A 24,817-nucleotide genomic window follows, 5' to 3' on the forward strand; every position below is an offset into this window, starting at 1 on the left:
AACAATAATAAAAAAACTATTTATATATTTTCACCTGAAATGCAAAACAATTTATCATCAAAAAAATCGAATATTAATTTTATATGTAAAACTTGAAACTGCCGCTCTCAGATATAACCAATCTACAACCATTTTATAACCAAAACTCAAATTTTTTTTCAATATGAGTAGTTTCTATTCTATCATTTTTCCGTCTTTTGTAAACTTATGAAAAGTGATGTTGCGTTCTTTGCCAGTTTAAGTGATAATATGTATAAAAATTTTAGAAATTATGAAAAACAAAATAAAAAAAAGTTTTAGAAGAAAGCAATAATTTCGAAATTTTGAAAGCAAATGCTATATTTAAATCCTACCAAATACATACATTTTAAATTCAAATATTTTCATTTTAATTCCCGTTTCGCAAAATTCAATCAATCCAGCGCGCCATTAAAAATTTCAAATTTCAGGTGCAGCTGTTGCATTACAAGCGTGTTCGTTTGTATGTGCACTCGCTGAATATTAATATTCGACATGTGCAATGCGAATTACGAATTATGTTCCAAAAATACTGTTGAATTAAGGCAAAATCAATTTTATTTAAAACTGCGATTTATCAATACTTGTACACATGCTTACATACACATTTACACATTTAGCTGCGCAAGTGAGTGTGAATGCACATACAACTCAGTTGGACAGCGCGTTTGTTGTTATGCCTCAGGTATTTTGAAAAAATAACACATTTTTGCGTGCGAAATTTATAACAAACTTCGCTTTATTGTTACGTTACATACATTTTTTAATTAGATTTCGCACACTTTCAAATGCATTCATTTAATTAATTAGTATTAAAGCCCTTTAGGGAAATGCCTAGGGTACATTTATTGAATCTGTGTGAGTTTGTGTGCTTTTTGGTACATAACAATTAATGCCACCGGAAGTCGTGGCACTCGAACAGTTAGGTTTTTCAATGCAAATTGCATTTTATTTTTCATAAGCGCAAATTTTAGGGAAACAAAAATTTAGCTATAAATTCGGTTTAAAAAAATATCGATAAGTTATGTTTAAAAAATTATCGATTAATTGGGTTTAGAGAATATAAGAATAATCGACAGTTAATAGACGACTTCTTGTAAAACAATTTCGGCTTCCAACCTCGCATTAATTTTTCGAAACTAATTCTAATTTCAAATACTTTTGATAAATCGATTTCGCTTTTATCGATAACATTAAAAGCATATAAAGTCCACCAAACGAAAGCAGCATTTATTTCACTCAGTTAAAGGAGTTAAAATAATCGACCTAGGTTTTATCGACAACACAAAAAATACATATTTTTATACTCAAATTGAATTTTAAGCGAAAATATATAATAACGGATATTCGATTATTTTTTTTAATTAACAGAATTTAGTTGATAATGTATTTATATCTATAAACTATAAAATTGTAAACAACTCTCTTAAATACATTTATACAAAAATATACTCATACTTTGTTAATCGATTTTCGTACGAATCGTTGTAACTCAGTAAATTTTCCACTATACATTTGATAAATTTAAGTTTATCGAAATCGACACAATTTATTATTTCTACAAAACACACTTTGTTGTGTGCAATTATAAGAAAAAAATCGATAAAAATTTAAATAAACGTGCTTTAAGAGTCGTTTTTTATGCCAAATTATAAAAATTTTATCGATTACTCTGTCGATACACGATTATGCGTTATTATTATGAAAGAAAAATCAATAAATCTATAGAAATATTGGCTTATTAATCGATTTATGTTATCGGATTACTAAATAGAAAACTAAAACATCAAAAACAAAAATAATAAAAAATCGATAAATCGATAAAAAAAAATGTCGCCTTTATAATCAATTTCTTTTGAGCGATTACACCGATTCGAAATTCGATTATTATCAAAATATCGATTATTACCACATGCAATCACTTTTTTAAAGATTTTTGTATGAAAGAATTTTGTCGATGTACGATTATTCGCTATTAACCTGAAAACATTCAATTGGTTAATGACAAAATAGTCGATTATTGCCAAAGACCTATAAACATTAAATACATTAATTATATTTATAAAACAAAAATCGACAAATCGATAAAAAAATGTTGCCTTAATAATGAATTCTTTTGAAGGATTACATCGAGTTTTCACTGTTCATTATTAATTTAATAAAATTAAGTTGATCAAATCCGATTATTATCAGATAGTCGATTATTAACAATCAACTCATTTGATGATTTTTATATGAAAAAGTTCATTAATCGATAACATTTTATAATTTATCAACTCTGTAAATAAAAATTAATCGAAAAAGTATACTATAATATAAACCAGAAAAATTAATAAATAAAATTATGTAAAAATTAAAAATCAACTTATACGAAAATACATTAAATCATTTTTTCTTTAAAAAAAGGAATAATAATAAATAAAAATATGAAAAAAATAAATTGTAATAAATTTTTTCAATACAAAAAATATTAAAAATTTATTAAGAAAATAAATTTAGATTCAAAAAATAAATTTTCCTCAAATTATTGTGTTCATGAAAAACATGAGCTTACTTTTAATAAGGTAAGCCCATGAAGCTCATTAATAAGCAAAGCTTTAGTAAACTAAACTCTCATTTTCCAATAGCGCAATATTTTGTATAGAACCGAAACGCACATACATCGAAGAAGACTGTAATTATTGACTCCACAATGTGGTTCACCACGACAAAGCAATTAAAAATACAATTGCTTATACATATGAACAACAAAAACATATATTAATGTATTTTGAAAGCAGCAATAAAAACAACAATGTTGCAAATTTTGATGAATCTAAAAATATTTCAACTAGATACAAGCACACATGCCCACAGAGGAAGTCGCGGAATATGAGGTTTTTGTGTGTATGTATGTATGTTTAACACACGTTTTCAATAACTGTAGTCACACGCCAAGCGTTTGAGCGGTAAAAGGCAAAATAAAAAACCTTTTTTATATGAAAACTAAAATTCATACAAATACACACACATACATACTGCTGAAAATTATAAAAAGAGATTTACTTTTATTTTTCCATTTTTACATTTTTATCTTTTTTTTTTGTTGCGGTTTCAAAATGAAAAAAAAACGTAAAAAATTTAATAAACGCTTGCCTAAATCAACTCAAATCATTAACATTCTAAAGCTCAGTAGTCGCTCGCGCAAATAAACCGCAAACTAAACTGCTTTTGACTTTCCTTCCACAATTTCCAACCGCAAAAATGATTTACTCGCTTGCTTACCCATTTTTGCTGATTTAATTAATGACTGGCATTTTATTACAAACGCTGAAGTCTTGCTCATTCACACGCGTCGCGCCAGTTAGCGACCGTTATTGATCATACGATGATTACACTCATCGGTGATGACAGCAGTATTACTGTCTTCTTCTTATTTGTGTTTTTGTTGCTATTGTTGCTAATGGCAATGACATTTGTGAGTCAGTGCATGCTGATCGCATTTGAGAAGATAGAGTGCGGCTTAAAAGAGGGCAATGATTGGAGAGAAAATTTTTGAGAATTTTTTTCAGCTCACCGTGGTACCAGAATAGATTTTTTGACTTTGTTGCTTGTTGCCAACATTGATTTATACGCGTTTTAAGAAATTTATAAGTTATATAAAAATTAGAAAATATCTTTATATGATCTATATGATTATTCCATGAAAAATTTAGTAATTTTACATGATCTTCGACATTACCAGACACCTTTATCAAGATATTAATATTTTTTCTTTGATCTCACGACAAATGCTTTTTTGTTAGCAAAGATTATTCATAAATTATGGCGGAACTGTGCCCTTAAGGGGTCAAAAGATAAAGTGATCTAGGTTCCCTACTTTTTTTAAAGAAAAAACACAGAAACTTCAAATTTTATAGGATGTGTTTACTATCACTCCAAAGATTATTATTTTCTCTTGAATCTTGAAATGCGGCTCATCGTTGAACAGAATTTGGCTCGAAAACGTTGGATCTTCTTAGCGCTTTTCAAGAGCCCATACAGCGAAGTGATGTCACTTGAGAAGCTCGAGCGGCTTCACTTCTCGCACAAGCTGCATTTTAATATATATGCTTTCAATATAAGATCTCAACGTAAAATGCGCCCAGTAGTTCCATACGTCAGTCCGAATAAAAGAAATACTTAAGCAAGTGAGATTTTTCATTTCTGTTTAATTCTTAAAGTGCAAAAATAAATATCCAAAAGACCAATTCAAATTTTCAATAATTAAATATGTAACGTCAATAAGTCGCTAAAAAATAAAGCCCAATTATACTAACGGTGGTCGAACCAGAGAGTTAAATTTATATAAGTAAGAATCAATTGAAAATGAATTTCATGAAAATGCAAATTTGATGCGTGTGACGCAAGTGCATAAACCAAATGATTGCATTTACATTGTATTAAAAATAAAAAAAAAAGATTAAAAAAGAAACATCCGCAATTGGATGTGGAAAAACAACTCTTTTTGGTACAGAAAAATGCATGCAGAGCACTTAACGGCCACAGAAGTAACACACCATTTGCGTCACAGCAATTTGGGTGCGGAAAAAGTGCACGAAAATAATTCCAAAGACTTGTCGAAATATAACATAATAGCTTCAGAAGTTGTGACGTCAAAAGAAAGTGCATAAAAGGGTTTTAAAATGGCTTTAACAACACGCCCTCAATTAATTATTAATAAGTGCATAATTAGTTGTTCTCATTTAAACTTTGGGAAGTGGCGAAGCGAACAAACAACTGGTATAAATATACTAGACTGGTATAAGTCGTTGGGGGAGTACCTGCCAACGACGGCCTTACCCCATGGTGCCTTAAAGCCCATGGATAAAAACTATGCGTTGATCAGCGCTTCGAAAATTCAAGGCATTTTTCGGTACCAATTGGCAGTGTGGAATGACACAATAACCGCCTTGGTGCTTTGGGTCCGGCCTCTGGGTGCAAATCAACTCAACATTCGGATATTAAACCACAACCAGCACGAAACTCTAAGAATGGCCAGTCCGCATGAAGAGCTTGGATCGAACTTCAAGGGTTCCTGCTTTCCATCGAACCAGAATTAAGTCTCCCGTCAGACCTCGTCATCGAAATGACTATCAGTTGAGCTACCATACTGCTGTGGATTGATGACCAGTTGTTGTACCCTATACTCTTATCCCACGCACCCACAAATCACACAAGAACCAAATCTTAAGTTCCAGCCAATTGTCTTCGCCGTCTAAGTAAATTATGCAAACTAGTGAAGACCACACCGCTTACATCTAACCGTCCATCCGTCCAGCTAATCTCCATTTCATCAAGATTCGAGTATATTCGACATTTTACAGTGACTTCTACCTAATCCTCACACAAATCAGACCTTTCCGATAAGTTTATCTTATGCAATAATGCATTCAGAGGTCCATGCCCAGTAAGTAGAAAGCCGAAGCTCAGACAAAATCTGAAGTCAGGGTTTCCTTCTAAAAATCTAACATCCAGTACGTATTCGTAAGTCATCCGACCGTTATATTTTGCCACTTACTCCTAACCCTAACATCTAGAAGCCTCCTGCTCCCTAGATATCCCCTCCCCTCTCCACATCGTCATCAGAAATCCAGTCATTCTGCAGCAATAACACACTCATATCCCTCCGAAACCTAAATGCAACAGCTCACTGTATGACAATCAGATCAAAAGAGAGTTCTCCTAACAACACCTGAATTGCGTCCGTTGAGACGGTGCATCATTCAACGATGTATGCAGAAGAGTTTTTGGTGACTGCTTCCTACCATACAGCGGCTCCATAAGTGATATATGGTGCGAACAGCACGATGTCCGACTACTGCCTATTCGACCCTTACCACGCGTTAATTCCTGAAGTCGTTCCACCATAACTCTTTCCAGAACTTTTCCCATTTCTGGAAGTAGACTGATGCCCCGATAAGAACGAAACTAGACTAAGTTAATCAGATTGAAATGGATTTTGAGGTGATTTTAATTAGCGAGTAGAAAAGTAGCGAATAGAAGATACATTCAATTAGAATAAGAAGCCATTATACCACTTTAGAGAGACAAACACGCAACATTTTATCACATTCTGACAACAAAGTTGTACTCAAGCATAGCCATGACGAAGTGTTGAACCGACCAAACAACTGATAAGCAGTTCTACTTAGCGAGTAACGAATAGAAAGCGTCTATTATTAATGGAGTTAACACAAATGATAAACTTTAACGCAACTAAGTGTTAGAAAAAACTAAAACTTGACATTATTCTTAAAAGCAATATGAAATTAACTAGAGAGCACCAACTATAAATCAATTTGTATGACGTTACACTGCCGAAAGTCAACGTGCAATGTTACTTACACTCTTCATGCTAATATATTTTTATTTATTTTGCTATTTCATTTTGTTAGATCCATTTACATGTCGACAATAAGGCATTAAGTGATGGTTAAACGAATGATAATAATATAGACGTCACAAGTTACAGTTGTGTGTTGTACATAGATACAAAAATTCAGACTCATTTCTTGCTAAATATTTATTTTAGTAAGAGGCCAAGATAGCTTACTAATTAAGCACACGAATTAAAAAGTGAAATATTTCATGCTTAATTTCGACTGCATACTTATCTATGCTGGATGTTTATAAATGCATATATATCTATATATATATATATATATATATATTCATATGTAAATATTTCAATGTGTAGAAGGTCCCGAAAGGTCACACATACTTTATGCCGTCCGCAGTATGAATATGTTTGCATTTAGTACTCGTAGATGCCATAATAGTCGTCACATCAAGGCCGGCAGAATAAAGGCATTCAAGCCGTAAGTGAGTGCAGTGAGTCAGATGAAGATAAAAATTCAGCATGCCATACACTTTTGTAGCAGCATCACTAGGAATGTACATAAATCTCTATGAATGAATTTACTAAAGTGCTCAAAACCAATCTAGAAATGGTATGTCTTTCGTGAAATTTCGTACTCGGACTGCTCAACTCAAGAACGCAAAGGTTTCATTAATTCTAAAACTTATTTGTAAACGATATAAGTAAAGAATAGATAGAAGATAAAAATGACCATGCTGTCTGTCTTCAATTGGTATCTCAACTGCTTATATCTATACTGTGATACTTCTGTTTCATGAACTACAAAAGTGTTTTTAAAGAGTGTGAATCAAACATTTATGACAACAATCTAACACAATCTAACTTCAACCGCAAATTCAGCGTTTCTGAGGAATGAAGACAAGAAACTATCAGAGATTTGGCGAATATAAGATATTCCGTTAAATTGAGGCTTCATATACTATATAACTGCATACCGTAAAGTCCTGTTTAGGTGATAATATTATACCGAGATCTTTAGGAAAAAATAACTTACTTTGGCATTGATGAACTTGCGCCAAGAGCAAAATCAATTCTGACAGAAGATGACAGAAGGGAACGATGTGGTTCACTAGATTTTTGTATATATGGGATCATAGATAGAAACTATGACCTTGGTCTATTTTTTAGAAGGGGTGTACTCAAAGTCTAAAGCAGAGAAAAATAACTTACTTTTGCTTAGATGAACTTGCGTCAAGAACAAAAATGTTACAAAGACGATGTGTTACAGAAGAGACCATGTGGTTCACTGAATATACGCATATATGGAATCATAGACAGAAACTGGAGGTGTGTACTCAAAGTCCAAAGCTAGATTAATTATTTTAAGGATAGAGCTTGTTTTCAATTGATCTTCCGCTGAAGGCTTAATCGCTATTAGGCATCAATCCAACAAGTATCCCAAGGCAGTCGGAACTGATACCGGCGCAGAGTTTTATCCGGTCAACAACAATATGATAGGGAAATGATTTCTTGTAGCATCACAACAACGCAAACAACTCATATGTAGTCTTCCTCGAAAGTCTGTAGACAACGATTTATAACTACTTCTCATTTAGAGATTCAGTTTTTCAATAAATTTAAAGCATTGATTTGATTATTTGAGTTCAAAGTTAAGACCCAAATGTCATTAAGTTGGTCACCCAGAAAGAAATGTCGGAGACCTTATAAAATATGAGTATAAATGTATGTAAATGATCAGTGTGACGAGCTGGGCCAATTTACGTGTTTACGCGAACTACTCTCTCAGTTTTTGAGATTTCGTTCTGAAATTTTGCTTACGCAATTCTCTCACCAAGAATCTGCTCATTCGACGGAATCGCCGTTATCAGACTATTATAGCAAATAGCTGCCATACAAACTGAACCACCCTTGTGTGGAAAACTTTTTTATTTGACGAGATATTCGGACGAAATTTGGTACGAATTATTATGCAAGAAAACGGTGCAATTTCCGAAAAAAAAATTTAAGATCAGCCTATAATAGCATATAGCTGTCATACAACCTGATGCATCAAAATCAAGTCCTTGTGTGGAAAACATTTTTTAATTGACAAGGTGTCTTCAAGTAATTTGGCAGCAATCTCCGAATACATTCTTCAGGACGAACTTCTATAACATATAGTGACATAAAAACTGATAGATCAAGTTTTTCTATAGAATTTGTTTGGAAAGGGTATTATATAGAACTGCGCCGCATCCGAGATTTACGTTTTTTCTTGTTTGCTCATATGGTATTTCAACACTGGATGCGTTATTTTTTCTAGCCGCGCCGAAATGTATGCAACACTTCCTCAAATGAGCTTTAAAAGGCTTAAAGTGCCAGGTGAGATTGCTCGAAAGCCGATTGGTTAGTATTTGAGGTATAGCGAAAGTCTTTTATAGGGCGAATTTGTGAACCAAAATTTTTAAAACTAGAGCTAGTGATAAGATTTTCGTTATAAACAGATAATATACTAGTATACGTACAAGTATATCATGATTATATAATTCCACGATGTGTCACCGTTGGAAAAATATTTTTTTTTTATTTTTATTTTTTTTTTTTTGATTTTTGTTTTGCAAGTAAAACAACATTTTTGAAAAGATAATGTTTTCGACAAACAAACTGCCACAATTTACAATCCAGAAGTACAACAAATTTTATCTAAAATATCTACATATGTACATATACATATATGATATGTACTTATGTATGTATGTATATGTATATCGTCACCTAAAATGAAAATAATGTAACATCACTTGTTATAAGTTTACAGGCGATGGAAAAAAAAATTGAGTTTTGGTTATAAAATGGTTATATATTGGTTATCATACACTCATATTGAAATAAATTTTGAGTTTTGGTTATAAAATGGTTATGTATTGGTTATATATTGGTTATTATATCTGACAGTGCTTTTCGATTTGGATTTGATGACACAATGTTTTACATTTTAAGTGACGATATATGTATGTATGTATGCAACATATAACTAGTATATACATAAGTATGTATGTAGACATATGTATACTACTTTTGTGATGAAAGCCAAATATGTATGTATAATTGTTGTCTTGCAATAGTTAAATATTTCACTTTGTTATGCAATGCAAAAACCTACAAAGTCGTGTTGCGCTTCTTTAAAAAAAATATAAAAAGTATTATATAAATTGAGAAAAATAAAATAAATTGAAAGCGCAAAATTTCTATAAAAACAATTGTTTTTCTTTACTTAAACTCAAGCTGGAACTCGCGCGTGTGAGATTTGTAAAATGTGTGTGTGTTGGTGTCTTTGTTTGACGATTTTCGGTTGCGGTAAGAACAGCCAGCAGCTTAAAAGCAAATTTACCGTTAAAACGCTTTATTAGCGCAACAGTCAGAGATGATACAAACATGTCATTTGTAGGTGTGTGCGTATGTATATGTGTGAATTTGAGAGTATAAATGTGGATATGAGTATTTATATGTATATAAATAAGTGTATATATGAATATGTATACGAACATATATGAATATATAGATATGTATAATTTAAATACATACATATGTCTGTATGTATGTATATGCAGCTGCCGCTTATCACAAGGCGTTGTACGTGCGATAAAGCTACGTCCAAAATCGTGACTGCTACTGCATAACGGTTAAGCTCATATGTAAACCTTTCTACTATATACAACCGTTGACAGCTAATTAGAAACGCTTCCTTTTTTGTAGGTGGCTGATGAGAATAATGATACAAATTTTTGATATACCGTTATTTATATTCCTAAAAGTCTTGCATTGTTCGTGTTACTCTATTTTTTTCCTGGCGTGGTGTAGGTCCGCTCCATATGATTGATGGAACTTTAAATAAGGAGAAATACGTCGACATCCTAAAAAATGTCATTCTGCCATGCATTAAGGACAATTTGCCTGTTATATGGAAATTCCCACAAAATAACAATCCAAATCACATGGCAAAGTCAACACAAAAGTTTTTGGTTGAAAATTCCATGATTAATTTGGAGTGACCTGAAAAGAACACATCTGGGTTAATGTCAAAAAAGCAGTAGGTATCAAAAATATCACAAATATGGATGACATTTTTGATGAAATTAGGACGGCATGGCAAGCAACACTAGTGGTGTGCTGTCAGAGTCTTATAACGTCAATTCGCAGTGGATGTGAAGCAGTATTAAAGTAAAAGGGTTAAGCAACAAAATACTAACTGAAAGTAAGCAATATTTTTAATAACACTATTTTTCGCTGATAAAAAATCAAATCATTGATTCCACACATTTTTGTTAAAATCTAAAAAAAAAAAACGTGTTTTTAATTAAAATTTTTACTATTAGAGTTTAAGTTTAATGTAAGTTTCAATAAAATGAGTGAAAAAACGGTAAAAATAAGTGATTTATTCGAAAATAATTTCATTTACTTCAAAATAAGTCGCGTTTCTAATTAGCTGTCAACGGCTGTATGTATCTATGTGTGTGTTTTGCAAAAACTGACTCTAAAGCCATCAACTGCAAATAAATTTATAAACGCATAATGTTGAAGCAACAAACACACACATCCGTGTTTAGCTGCATACATACATACATACATATATGCACATACATATACATACATAAATTATTTTATATTTGCACACACATATACATACATGTACATTTGTATATGTGAAAAAGTATGTTCATGTGTATGTCGCGCTCCTTATCAAGCATCCAATGCGGCACGTTTCTCAAACAAACGCTAATGGTTGCTGATTTCTGGATGCTGCGCCTTGTTGACAAGCAGCAGATTTGAATTTATTTTGTTTTCATTTGTTGCTATTATTGTTTTGATAATATATTGTATATATTTACTTTAGTGGAATACAGTGGCTGCGTATACATTTGAGATTATGACGTGTAATGCGGCAGCGTTTATGAAATTTTAATGCGTACTAGTTGTTTTGATATCACCAAGTAAAATTCACACATGCATACACACAAGCCTGTATGCACAAGCAAAATTCATACTTGCGAAAAACGGAAAAATAACTACTCAACAATATGACGTTTTTGACGCTAAAATATTTGCAAGTCTATACACACATACATACCTACATATACATATACATACATACATGTACCTCAGTATATTTATTTACTTTTGACGTGTGCTCTATAACTGTTACATAAGCTATACATGCATAGTTATGTAAATGTACATAAACACATTCCAGCATTTGCTTATATCACTTTTCACAGCATTTTTCAACTCAGCTGAGCGTGTTTTCAACTGATCAATCATATGTATAGTATGTCTCTTAGTGTTGATTGGAAATTTTTAGCCGCATCTACAATCACTTAGAACAACAAGAAGTAACCTTCACACATACACACGATTACATGAAAAAAATGTTTTTGATCGGTCAGTTTGTATGGGAGCTTCTTACTTATATGCTATAGTAGTTCGATCTGAACAATTTCTTGAGAGATTGTACCGTTGCTTTTCGTATTTATCTACATACATATGTCAAGTTTCGTGAAGATAAGTATCTTGACAAGTATAAAAGTTTTTCATACAAGGATTTGATTTTGAGGCATCAGTTTGTATGACAGCTATATGCTATAGTGGTTCGATCTAAACAATTTCTTGAGAGATTATACCGTTGCTTTTGACAATCATCCTTGCCAAATTTCGTGAAGATAGCTCCTTAAATATAAAAGCTTTCCATACAATCACTTGATTCGGATCGTTCAGATTGTATGGCAACTATATGCTAAAGTGGTCCGATATCGATGATTATGTTTATCGTGCAGCTTCTTGAGGAGAAATGGACGTAGGCAAAATTTTTGAACGAAATCTTAAAAGCTAAGGGACTCGTATGCGTATATACAGATCGTCAGATATCAGTTTTCAGTTGACTTACGCACTATTCTCTTTGACTAACGGAATGGATAGTTAATTTAGAATTTCTATAAGAAGATCATATGATCTATGAAACATAACTTTGAAGTTTTCAAGCATTATTGTGGGAAATATGAAAAAAATACAAAATTCTGAAAAAGTAAATTCGTTGATTTTGCTTTTCTGGGAGATTTCGTGAAAAACCAACATGCCTTAGTCGCCATAGAACCCGTCTTTAGGTCCAGCAGATTTTGCTTTGTTTCTAACATGGGAAAAGCCGAGAAAGAGTAGCTAGTAGTTGGTCTTTCCAACGGAGTGGAGGTCTTCCTCTGCTTCCAGCCGCAGGTACTGCATCGAATACTCCCAGATCTGGAGTGTTTTCATCCATTCGGACGGCGTGACCAAGGCAGCGTAGCGGTTGACTCTTAGTTCGCTGAACTATATCAATGCCGTCGTATAACTCGTACAGCTCATAGTTCCATCGACCGCGGTATTCGCCGTTTCCAAACTATTCTCTCGAAACTAGTAACGCCGACTCATGAGATGTTGTCATCGTCCATGCCACTGCACCATAAAGCAATACGGGAATGATTAGTGACTTGTAGAGTTTGGTCTTTGTTTATCAAGAGAGGGCTTTACTTTTCAAGTGCCTACCCAGTCCGAAGTAGCACCTGTTGGCAAGAACTATTCTGCGTTGGATTTCGAGGCTGATATTATTGTTGGTATTGATGCTGGTTCCAAGATAGACGAAATTATCTACGATTTCGAGATATTTCGACTTGCCCTCGTTCACTACCAGACTCATTTGCTTCGCGTCATTATCCAGTATGGAGAAAGCGTGACGACGTTATTGTGGAGACCAATGGTATCAATATCATCGGCGCACGAAAGCAGTTGTACACTCTTCTAGAAGATTGAACTTTCTCTATTTAACTCTGCAGTTCGTATTATTTTCTCCAAGAGTCGATTAAAGAAGTCGCACGATAGGGAACCGCGTTGTCTGAAACCTCGTTTGGTTGCCAACGTCTCGAAGAGGTCCTTCCCAATACTGACGAAGCTTTTGATATTGCTCAACGTCATCCATTTTGAGGTTATGTTCTATAAAATAGAAGTTTTGATTATAATTTATGCCAAATGTTTTATATTCTGATAAAATTAAGTAAGCATATACAAACATACATACGCTTATAGGTTTCCATTACTATTTATTATCCATCACAATTTATCGCATGGTTGTGCCAAATTTTTATTGATGAAAGTTTTGTCTTTCATTTTCAATACAATTTGCAATAATAACAACTGAGCAATTACTATGTTTATGCAAATAAATGATTAACGACTTATCTACTGAGATAACAACATGCAATATGTTTGTATATATGTAATTAAATAGAATTTTCCGTAGGCAATATTCATCATTTCAATTTTTCGTTGTGCTAATAAATACTTAGCAACCTAACCTATACATATGTATATTTCTGGCCTAATAATGTAAATAGGCATATTTATCAACGAAAATGGTTTTTTTTTAATTTTTATTTTTTTTTTTTTCGATTGCTGTTTTGTTTCCGGGTCATACGCATAGATCCATGATTCGTCACCTGTGACGATCTTATAAACGACTTTTGAAGCACCGCGATCGTATTTTGTCAGCATTTCTTTACACCAATCCACACGAGCCTTTTTTTTTTGAGCGATTGTCAAATTGTGCGGGATCCAACGAGAACAAACCTTTTTTACGGCCAGGCGTTCATGCAATATCGAATGTAAGTATACTGGTGGGAGAAATGCATAGGCATGCCTCTATCTGAAGGTATGTTACATGACGGTCTTGCATTATAAGTTCACGTGCGGCATCGATGTTTTCTGGCACAACGGCTGTTTTTAAAGGACCTTCACGGAATTCGTTTTTGAGCGAGCGTCGGCCACGATTGAATTCGTTGTACCAGTTTTTCACAGTGCTATAGGATGGTGCTTAATAGCCATACAAAGATTTTAGTTCATCGATGCACTCTTGTCGTGATAATCCACGTCGAAAGTTGTGAAAAATGATCACACGAAAATGTTTACGAGTTAATTCCATTTTTTGGCCGAGATGAATTTTTTAATTCCCTGTAAATAAAACAATTCACGATTAAATGACAAAACGTTCTGAGTAATGTTATGCTAAAAAATGTCAAACTTTCCAATGGAAATGTCAGATTGCACCTGGCAACACCTAGTGTTGCGCTAGGCCAGAATATATATAGCAGCCCTCGTATTGTATGTAGGTGGGGTGGGTGAAAAAAACTAAACTTCTTTTTGACTTGACTCTCTGAAATATAGTTTCTTAGATACCTTCAAGAAGATCTTTCCAAGTATGAGCTCTTAACTACGACGGGAAGGTCTTCCATCTTACAAACTGTAAGATCTTCTCACTCACTTTCACTTTCAACTATTTGTAAAAATATCTCACTCACTGATTTTGTAGGAAATTGAATGCTTTACAAAATGGTCTCTAACGATTTTTTTATGAAACTAGTCGTTAAATAGATATTAGCAGTTAAGAAATTATTATTTTAGAACAAAGATATTTTTCCAATGTATTTTTAAAGTCAATGAAAAAATCATTACAATTCAACGTACGAAGCGAAAAAAATATTGTTTTTACACACCCTAGTATGTATGACTGCATGTAGGAAAAATAAAAATTACTTTATATTCTATTGTTTGTATTACTTGCCACATTTATTCTAATTACTTCCTAATTTGATTAGTATCGGCTTTCCAATAGCTGTAATGCATGGCTTTTACATATATACATACATATATACACACAAGCATGTTTCTAACACTTTCCGAAGTTGGTAAATAGCACTCTACTGTTAGGCTGATACTATTGTACTATTTTGGTATATACATACATACATACATACATACATATGTAATATATTATTCGCAATAGTCTACTTTTCCGTTGTTTACAAACCAGTTGGAATACACAAACTTTTGGTAAAATAATATTTACATACTTATATATCTAACTTTTTATTATTTATGAAGACGTATGTATGTACATATATTTACAAATGTCAAGAATATTACAAGTAAATATTGTTTAATATAAATTCAAGCATATACATACATACATATACTATACATACCATATTTACAAATGTGAAATAATGTTCTCATTACACTACATTATTTTCGTAAAAGTGACGAGTATATGTACACAGTAAACAGCGACAATTCACATTAACTAAGACTTGAACATTTTTTAGGGTCAACACAGTACTTTCTTTTGTTGATTAACAGGGTAACACTTAGGACCAAGGCTCTAAAACTTAAAATCTTAAAGTGGTTATGAAAATTGCAAAGTGAATTAATATCGTTCTTTGATTCGTCAAGTGTTAGAGAGTGGCGAATCGAACATATTATACTTTCTTCTTTTTTATTGGCGTGGACACCATTTACACGGTTATATCCGAGTTTACAACAGCGCGCCAATCGTTCTTCCTCTTCGCTCTTTGACACCAATTGGTGATGCCAAATGTAGCTAGGTCCGTATCCGCCTGGTCTTTCCAATGGAGTAAAGGTCTTCCTCTTCCTCTGCTTACCCGGCAGGTACTGAACTATGTCAATGTCGTCGTAAATCGTAAAGGACCATAAATCTTCCACAGAACCTTTCTCTAGAAAACGTGTAACGTCGACTCATCAGCTGTTATCAGCGTTCATGCCTAGCAGGACGGGGATGATGGGTGACTTGTAGTGTTTGGTCTTTGTTCGTCGAGAGATGACTTTAGTTCTCAATTGCCTACTCAGTCCAAAGTAGCATCAGTTGACAAGAGTTATTCTGCATTGAAGTTTCTTACTGCTTTTAAATAACACAATATTTTCACCCCAAAGAGAGAGCGGTCGTAGAAATTGCTTTTTGTAAGCTTAGCTCTCTCGAACACTAAAAATAGCTGTATAATGTACTATAAGATAGTTATTGCTATATCTGAAAATTGTGATGGTTGCCAAAAATATATTTTGGTTTTAAAAATACTCAACAGCAAACATAACTAATGTTTCCACTTCTCCCTCTCTCTTTACAGATATGAACGCCTCTTACATCGCGCTCAAATTGAAGACCTTACAGAAGTTTCCGGCATTGGTTGCCTATATCAGAGTGGCGTCGATCGTTTGGGTCGACCAGTTGTCGTGTTTTGCGGCAAATGGTTCCCAGCACACAACATCGATTTGGAAAAGGTAAGACCATTAAATCACCAATTCTTAGCACTCATTCATCATAACATTTCTCCTGCAGGCACTTTTGTATTTGATAAAGCTTTTGGATCCCATCGTTAAGGGCGATTATGTAATTGCGTACTTCCATACTTTGACTTCAACAAATAACTATCCATCACTTCACTGGTTGCGTGAAGTGTACAGTATATTACCATACAAGTGAGTACCAGAAAGGAAATATTGAAATGAATATAGTTTATTGAAATAATTATTTACAAATAATTTAAAAAATAAAATAAAATAAATAGAAACATAAAATATATATATTTTTAATTTTAATTATTTTATTTTACATTTTTTTAAGGTACAAGAAAAACCTGAAGGCCTTTTATATTGTGCACCCAACATTTTGGACTAAGGTGAGTCATTTAAATACTCAAAACTATTACGTATAAGGTATATATTTACTGAATTTTTACTTCCAATACCTAGATGATGACCTGGTGGTTCACAACATTCATGGCGCCCGCCATCAAAGCCAAGGTACACTCACTTCCCGGTGTTGAGCACTTATACTCCGCCATTTCCAAGGATCAATTAGAGATACCCGCATACATCACCGAATACGATATGACGGTAAGTGTGGAGAACTCTCCAAATATGCTGAATCATAGAAAAACATCTACAGGACTTTTTAGTTGTTTTTTGGGTGTTAGAGGGTTCAAAGTGTTTGGAACTTATACACTTAGATAAGGAGCTGCTTCCAAAAGCCATATCTGATTCCAACTCAATCATCTGGAAGGTGAATTGTTGCGAATTAAGTACACTCTAAGACTCAGGAAAACTGGGTATATGAAGGGATCTGTACAAGGGCACTCTGGAATTCTCTCCTCCTTCGACTACATTTCTTAAAACTTTCGACCTCATATCGACAACAAATATGTAGATGAGGAGCAAACACTGAGAAGTGGCGCGGTGACTTTTTTACGGTTTGGTCGAAGTTAAAAAGGATGTTTGGAGGGAGAATTTTCTGTAAGCAGCTGTACGTCAATCTTAGATTTAGCATTAGACTTACTACTACAAAGTGCCGCTTCTGTCACGGGTGATCATTCACTCCGACAACAGAGCGGCAATACTAGTGCTGAGCTCGCTATCTGTGCGCTCAAATCTAATTAACGAGTGCCTGCCATCATTACTTCATCATAAGACTCGTTTGGCTACCTGGCCTCAACGGAATCGGTGGCAACTACAAAGCCGATGAGCTAGTCCGAGTAGGTATCCTTATCCCACTCAAATCGAAGTAGGACCGAGAGATCTGAAACCATGGATTGTTCTGATGACAAAAATGGAACTATCCCATTTTCCCGAACCTTGATCGATATACTCACTTCTTTTTTTTTATAAAATTAGTTCATTGCTGCTATGCTAGTTATAGGACGTCTTAAAACCGGTCATTTTCGGATAGACCACGAGTTGGCTGTAAAAAGCATGTATTTGAATGACGTTCTTGTTGTTATAGCAATACAAAACACTGCAAAAGTTAGTTTGGACAATGCCGCGGACGTGACCGTACTCAACCCGATGGCAATCCGAGTCCAATACGCGTACATAGATACTGAACTTTGTATCTTGGAACATATGTATATTTGAGTCTTATTGAGCAAAAGCTGTTTTTTACATGAAAAATTTCAAGACCCCTCAGCCCTGTTTGAGGTTTCTTATTTCAACATAATTTTATATTTATTTATTTACTATTTTCACCTTAATTCTAACGAAAGCAACAACAGTAAAGCCAAGAGCAAGGCACTAAGGAAAAATGGAGCATTACTTGTGCATCTCTTGACTAGGCTACGCTTTAAGTATTTAGGGTATGAGACACTAGAGGATGTATCGAAGCCACAAAGTCTATTTTGAAATTCGTGTCATCCTAAAGGATGACTACTCCTCATGGACCTCGAAACTGAACTCCATCTGATACCGCAAAGCACCAAAACTGGTCTATGTGTGGCTCAGTAACCAGTCAAACTAACCTAACCTAAACCAATAATATGCTTTTGTGTTTAAATTTGCAGTTAAAATTCTTGTTTAAGCTCAATTTTTGAAATATTTTGACTTGTCCATTATTTATCACAAATTTCCATGCTCTTTCCAGATTAACGGTCTGCATTACTTTACGCCGATGCCCACACCATCATAGATAACAATCGTGACCATCTAGTCGTCGACAAGTTCCACTCTAAACACATAGCAAAAACAACAATAACAGTATGAAGAGCAACAACAACAAGCGCCTAGTGACGTTTAAAATCATAAGCGTACACACACATGCATACATAAATACAATACATACATACATATTTACGAAAGCAAAAGAAAAATGCTAAAATTGTTAAACAAAAACTAAAAAACTGTGACTAACAATCCGTTAAAACGCTAAATGTTGTACCTACTGACACACACACACACACAAACATGTTCATAGACAGTTTTTTTTCTTATACTCAGTACGGACTAAAATGATGCTGCATATAAATACAAAACAGACTAATGCTGGTATATACAATTATACATACACACACATACTTACTTACTTACTTACATATACATACATACTTATATACTGAGCGTATTGATTTATAAATATGAAAACGAGTAATATTGTAAAGTTATTGCAATTATGAAACGAGAGTATTGTTAATAAAAGCTAAAAAAAATTGTTATTCTGTGCGAAAAAATGTTTAGCTAACTAGATTTTGAAAAAAAATTATATATATACATATATACATAAAATATTAATAATATTTAACACAAGAAAATAATTAAAGTTAGTAACTGAAACGTACAGTAGTTATGTAGCTCAGCTAGAAAAAAATTATGAGCTGAAAAAATTGTAGATTTACTTAGTTTTGACAACAACAAAAACAAAACCCAACCACAAAAAATGTTCTTATGATGAGCATAGTTAATTAGAACAATTCGGTCGATTAGGAGCGTTTTCAAAATTCATGCTGCTAGCAATAAATGCACTTATTTACAACAAAACAAATGAAGAAACTGACAAGAAACAAAAACAAAATATGTATAGAAATTTTCCGACGCATGTACATACTGACATATGCACATGCATAAATTTGGCTTAAATTATTAAACCGAAAAAATATATAAATTTCAATTGTATTGTGCACAGTAATTGTTAATATTATTAAAATTATTTTTATAATTACATATATGTATATGTATACATATTTGTTAATTAAAACATGTACCGAATTTTTGTATTGAAAATGCAAACACGCAAAAACGAGAAACATAAAATATGTACATATATTGTGTACACAATGGCAGCAGTGACTGCATGTATGTATGTATGTAAATCAACACAAAAAAACAACAAAAACAAAAATCATTTCAATTATATTTTTCCACAAAAAAAATAACAATTCAAATAAAGAACAGTCAAAATATGCATACATACATATGTACATGCCCAGCGCTGTATACAACAATGTTTTTTGCACATAACTGTAAAAAAGTCATCAATGCCTACAAATACAAAAATCATGGAAATAATCAAACAGGCTAACCTACATATAAACAATTATACCGTTAATAATCATACATTTACTACACAACAAACATATTTTCACACACGCGAAAATATGTTTTTGTTGTTTTTTATTTAATTTAATTTAATGTAATTACACTGATTTTAATGAAACAATTCTATTGTTGAAAGCATGTGTTTAGCGTTTGCAGCAGTTTATTTTTAATTGTATAACAAATTATAAACAAGCAACAATAATAAAAGAGTTTTTAAATTTAAACTTATAATTTTAAAAATTTTAAATTTAAAAAATTAAATTTTTATAATTTTAAAATTTTTAATTAAACATTTTTATAATTTTAAATTTAAAAAATTATATTTGAAACAAATTTATTTTTTATAATTTTAGAAAATTAAATTTTATAATTTTGAAACTTTAATTTTATAGTTTCAAAAATTTTAACTTTAAAAAATGTAATTTTTTTTAATTAAAAAGCTTTAAATTTATAAAAATTAAACGCTTTAAACTTAAAAAAATTAAAAACTTTAAAGTTAATTTTTTTGTTTTTAATTTAAATTTTTAAAAATTATGAAAATTAAAACATTTGTAAATTTTATTTTAAATTTAAATTCATATTTAATTTAAGAACTTTTTTAAAAATATAATTTATTCTTTTTAATTTTTATAATTAAAAAAAATTTATTTGAAAATATATAAATTTATAAAAATTAAAAATATTTTAAATTAAAAAAATTAAAATTTTCAATATAATTTTAAAACATTGTTAATTTTGTTAATAAAAAAATTTGTATTTAAAAACTTTTAAATAAAAAAAATTAAAAAAAATTAACATTATTTTTGTTATTGTATATACTCCAAGAGCGCGTGTTTTGCAGCAAATAATTGCAAAAATTTTAAATAATATATTTTGTTTACAAGAAAAAGTTATTTTTTATGTGCAAATTTTTGTTTTTTTATATAATTCTAGTACTTTGTTTATTGGTGTGCATTTTACTTAATATTATTATTATTTACGAATTATACATATATAAAATAAAGTAATAACAATAAAAAAGTCGAACAAAAATCACTGAGTTTTTATTCTAATTGTTTGTACAAAGGCGTAGATAGTTTGGGGGCTCAGCGAAAGCGATTCAAAGTGGTGATGACCCACCAAACAAGTATTTAGTGCAATTAAAAAGAAAATAATTTACTATAAATTAAAATAAATTTGTAACCTTGAAATTTACTGCCAAAACTTAACTTTTAATCCGTCAATGCCAGTTTCAAAAATTCTTAGAAGGATTTATATCAAAAAATATTGGACATGGTTGCCTTGTCTGTTACTAAAAAATGTATTTAACCATTACAGTAGATTTCAAATGTTAGTGGCAACATTTTTTTTAACCCTTGAAATGAATTTTAAATATTAGTCAACCATTTCAAAATATACCAAGTTTGAATCGACTAAGCAAAATTTGTTCGAAAAATGCTAAAATTTTTAAACACTTAACCTTCTAAGAGTACATTTTCAAAAAATTGGAGATTTAATTTCAACTCAAGAGTTAAATTATGTATTAAGTAGTAAAAACTCTCCGTTTATTTAATATACGGTTTTTTTCAAGATTTTAGATTTTTGGGAAAGTTTTAGAAATCCGTTGGAGAAAAAAATTATTTAAACCAATACCAATGCAAGCTTATTCGTAAAAAAAACCTTTTAACCCTCCAACGACGTTTTCTTTGGAAATTACAAGATAAAAAAAAAATTATTCTTCAAAATTCTGAATTTTTTCCATTAAAATTACAAAAAAAAATTTAACCCTCTGACAGTCATTTTAAAAAATTTTCAAAATTTTTTCTTTAAATTGCTTTCCCAGAGCTTTCTATTTGAGAAGATATTAAAAATTCAAAAACAATTCAAAAAATTAAAAAATTAAAAAATTAGAAAAAATTTCAAAAAATCGCAAACTTTTAAAATATTTTCAATCATAAAAAACCATGTATGCGTATAAGAATTTACAATTTGTTTCAAGATTAATCTGTTTACAAATCCATTTTCTTAGATTTTGTATAAAAAATCTCAAAGCTCTAGTAAAAATTATAGAAATTTTGCATTAAAGGGTTAAAATATTCAAATCAAAAGATATTACCTCAACTTAAAATTATTTCCAAAATATTTTTAATTTCAAAAAAACGCTCTAAGCTTCAAAAAGCCACCATAAATGCATTAAAGCGTTAAAATATTCGAGAAAAAATTAGTAATTTCCATGAAAATCCTGCAAGAATTCGACCAAGCCGCTTAAATATCGCTGAGATCCTAAAACATAAATGCCAAATTTCCGCATATTTTGAATATTTTTGTTAAATTTATTTAACCACAAAATGTTTTTTATACTTTTCTTGCACAGAAGCATGCCAAGCATACATTTTTTTCTCACCAAAGCACTTTCAGACAAATAGTTATTGCCAAAATGTGCTCAGGGATTGATTTAAAGGCTTATGAAACAACAAATAAATTCTACATACATACATACAATTCAAGCAGTCTATGCTGGAGTCTAAGATATGAGTGCTTACAACTTTTCACACACAACCATACATAAATATTAATCCAATCACAGGTTAAAGCAAAAATACAGGGTACTTCAGTAGCAATAAATGCAGTTATTAAGCAGAAATTAGCAAGTTGTTTTGCTGAGCTGCTAATTTTTGAAGATTTTTTTTTTATATTACAAGCACAGTAGGTGTGCATAATTTTGAATTTTTGATAGTAGCAGCTCATTAGGGTGAGCATGATGTAGACTTATTAGGAAAAGCTTAGTTTTTGAAATTGAAATTGTGTGTCCCGGTGTGAGATGAAGGAGTTGGTCAGAAGTTATAATAAAATATTATAATTCAGGCACACCCTAATGCTCTGAACATAAAACGATTATTGTAGCTTATATACATTAAACATATATTAAGTTCTATTTTTTAATTATATTTTTAATTTTGGTTAATTTTTCATTCTTTTTTGTAAAAAAAAAATATATAATACCTTTTTTATTATTATCCTTTAATAGTTATTAATTTTCAATGTTAAAAAGTTCTAAAAAATATAAGAATTCATAAGAATTATATAAATATTTATAACATATATATATATTATATATTTTTTCAATTCTTAATATTTTTATTTATGATTATTACAATTTAGTTCATCTAAGCCACATATTTTTGTTTTATACCCCAAACTATACCCAGTTTTCTACCCAAAAGTAAACGGCAGAGACTTTATTCGCGAACTAATATTTCATTTTTTGAGATATCGATCTGAAATTATGCGCCTTTTCGTCCTAAGGATATGCTTATTCGTTAGAACTGTCGATATCGGACTGCTATTGCATATAGCTGCCATACAAACTGATCGATCGGAGTAAACTTCTTGTATAGAAAACTTTTTCATTTGACGAGATATCTTGAAGAAATTTGGCATGGAATATTTTCTAAGACAATGGTGCAATCTTCAAAGAAATGGTTCAGATCGGATCATTATAGCATATGGCTGCCATACAAACTGATCGATCGGAATAAAGTGCTTGTATGGTAAACTTTTTCATTTGAAGAGATATCTTCAAGAAATTTTCCACGGATTATTTTCAAAAACAATGGTGCAATCTTCGAAGAAATGGTTCAGATCGGATCACTATAACGTATGGTTGCCATACAAACCGAACGATCAAAATTAGTATAAAGATATTTTTATACCCTTTTCGGCTATAAGAAATAACCTTATAAAAGGTATTATAGCTTTGCTGCAACCTAACTAAAAAATTTCATGTTTTTTGTTTTGAAAAATTATAAAAACTCTGGGTTTTTATTTAAAAAATATTTACTTTTTTTACTTTAAAAGTCGATGATAAACTGCGTTGATTACACTCTTAATCAAACAAAATGTATTCAAATCTACACATACATACAAAAAGAGCGTTGAAATAGAAACTACCACAAGTACATACGTATACTTATATATAGTACTACATATGTATGTATGTATTTAATACCTATGTACATACTAAATATACCTTAAATATTCCTTAACTCCCCGCTCATTGCCATACAAACAAAACCCATATGTATGTATGTCATTTGCCACTTTAATAAACATCTGCACATTTGTTATAAAAATATATATTAAATGAAAACAACAACAAATATAAATATATTATTGTAGTTCCAATTAAAATTCTCTGAAAGTACCTGCGAACACCAAATGCATTGAAAACATTGCCTAAACTAAAACAAAATATAGTTATATAATATAAATATATATATATACATATATGTGCATGTATATGTGAGCTAAACCCTTTATATGCATTGAATAGATATTTTCCAATTGACTTACATATAGAATTTTCCGATTTCTATTAACTAAAGCTATTGAAACCACTTAGAGTGTTTAAGAAAACGCGAATTGTTCCTTACTAGTACTATATATACATACATACAGACGCACAAGCGTGACTACTTTTGTACATAAAAGCAATGAACTAGAAAACATTTACTTGAATTATCTATCTATAAGCTTGAGGTTGAAAAATGTTTCGGAGATGTACAGTTAAAAGGCACCTGGTATACTCATTAATACTAAAGGGTGATCCTTTTCAATGTTCCCCACTTTTTGAAAGAAAAAACAAACTTCAAATTTAATGGGAAATGTTTATTATCATTCGAAAGAACATTCTTTGGCATTTATTTTTTGAAGATTATCTTATTCAAATGTTGACCGTGGCTACGTCTC

The 24,817-nt window shown here is 31.5% G+C and overlaps 1 protein-coding gene across 6 annotated transcripts in view; it reads left to right on the forward strand.

Moving 5' to 3' along the window:
- Window positions 1–19,638, forward strand: part of LOC120770160 (protein GDAP2 homolog) — a 105,366-nt gene extending 85,728 nt beyond the window's left edge. For all 6 annotated transcript variants that reach the window (XM_040097361.1, XM_040097363.1, XM_040097362.1 and 3 more), the window contains 5 exons: window positions 16,357–16,510; window positions 16,569–16,708; window positions 16,854–16,908; window positions 16,982–17,125; window positions 18,642–19,638. In XM_040097361.1, coding sequence (XP_039953295.1) covers window positions 16,357–16,510; window positions 16,569–16,708; window positions 16,854–16,908; window positions 16,982–17,125; window positions 18,642–18,686 — 538 coding nt within the window. In that variant the 3' untranslated portion in view covers window positions 18,687–19,638. The remainder of the gene's footprint in view (window positions 1–16,356; window positions 16,511–16,568; window positions 16,709–16,853; window positions 16,909–16,981; window positions 17,126–18,641) is intronic.
- The last annotated feature ends 5,179 nt before the right edge of the window (window positions 19,639–24,817 follow it).

This window comes from Bactrocera tryoni, chromosome 3 (assembly GCF_016617805.1).
Source record: "Bactrocera tryoni isolate S06 chromosome 3, CSIRO_BtryS06_freeze2, whole genome shotgun sequence".
NCBI lineage: Eukaryota > Metazoa > Arthropoda > Insecta > Diptera > Tephritidae > Bactrocera > Bactrocera tryoni.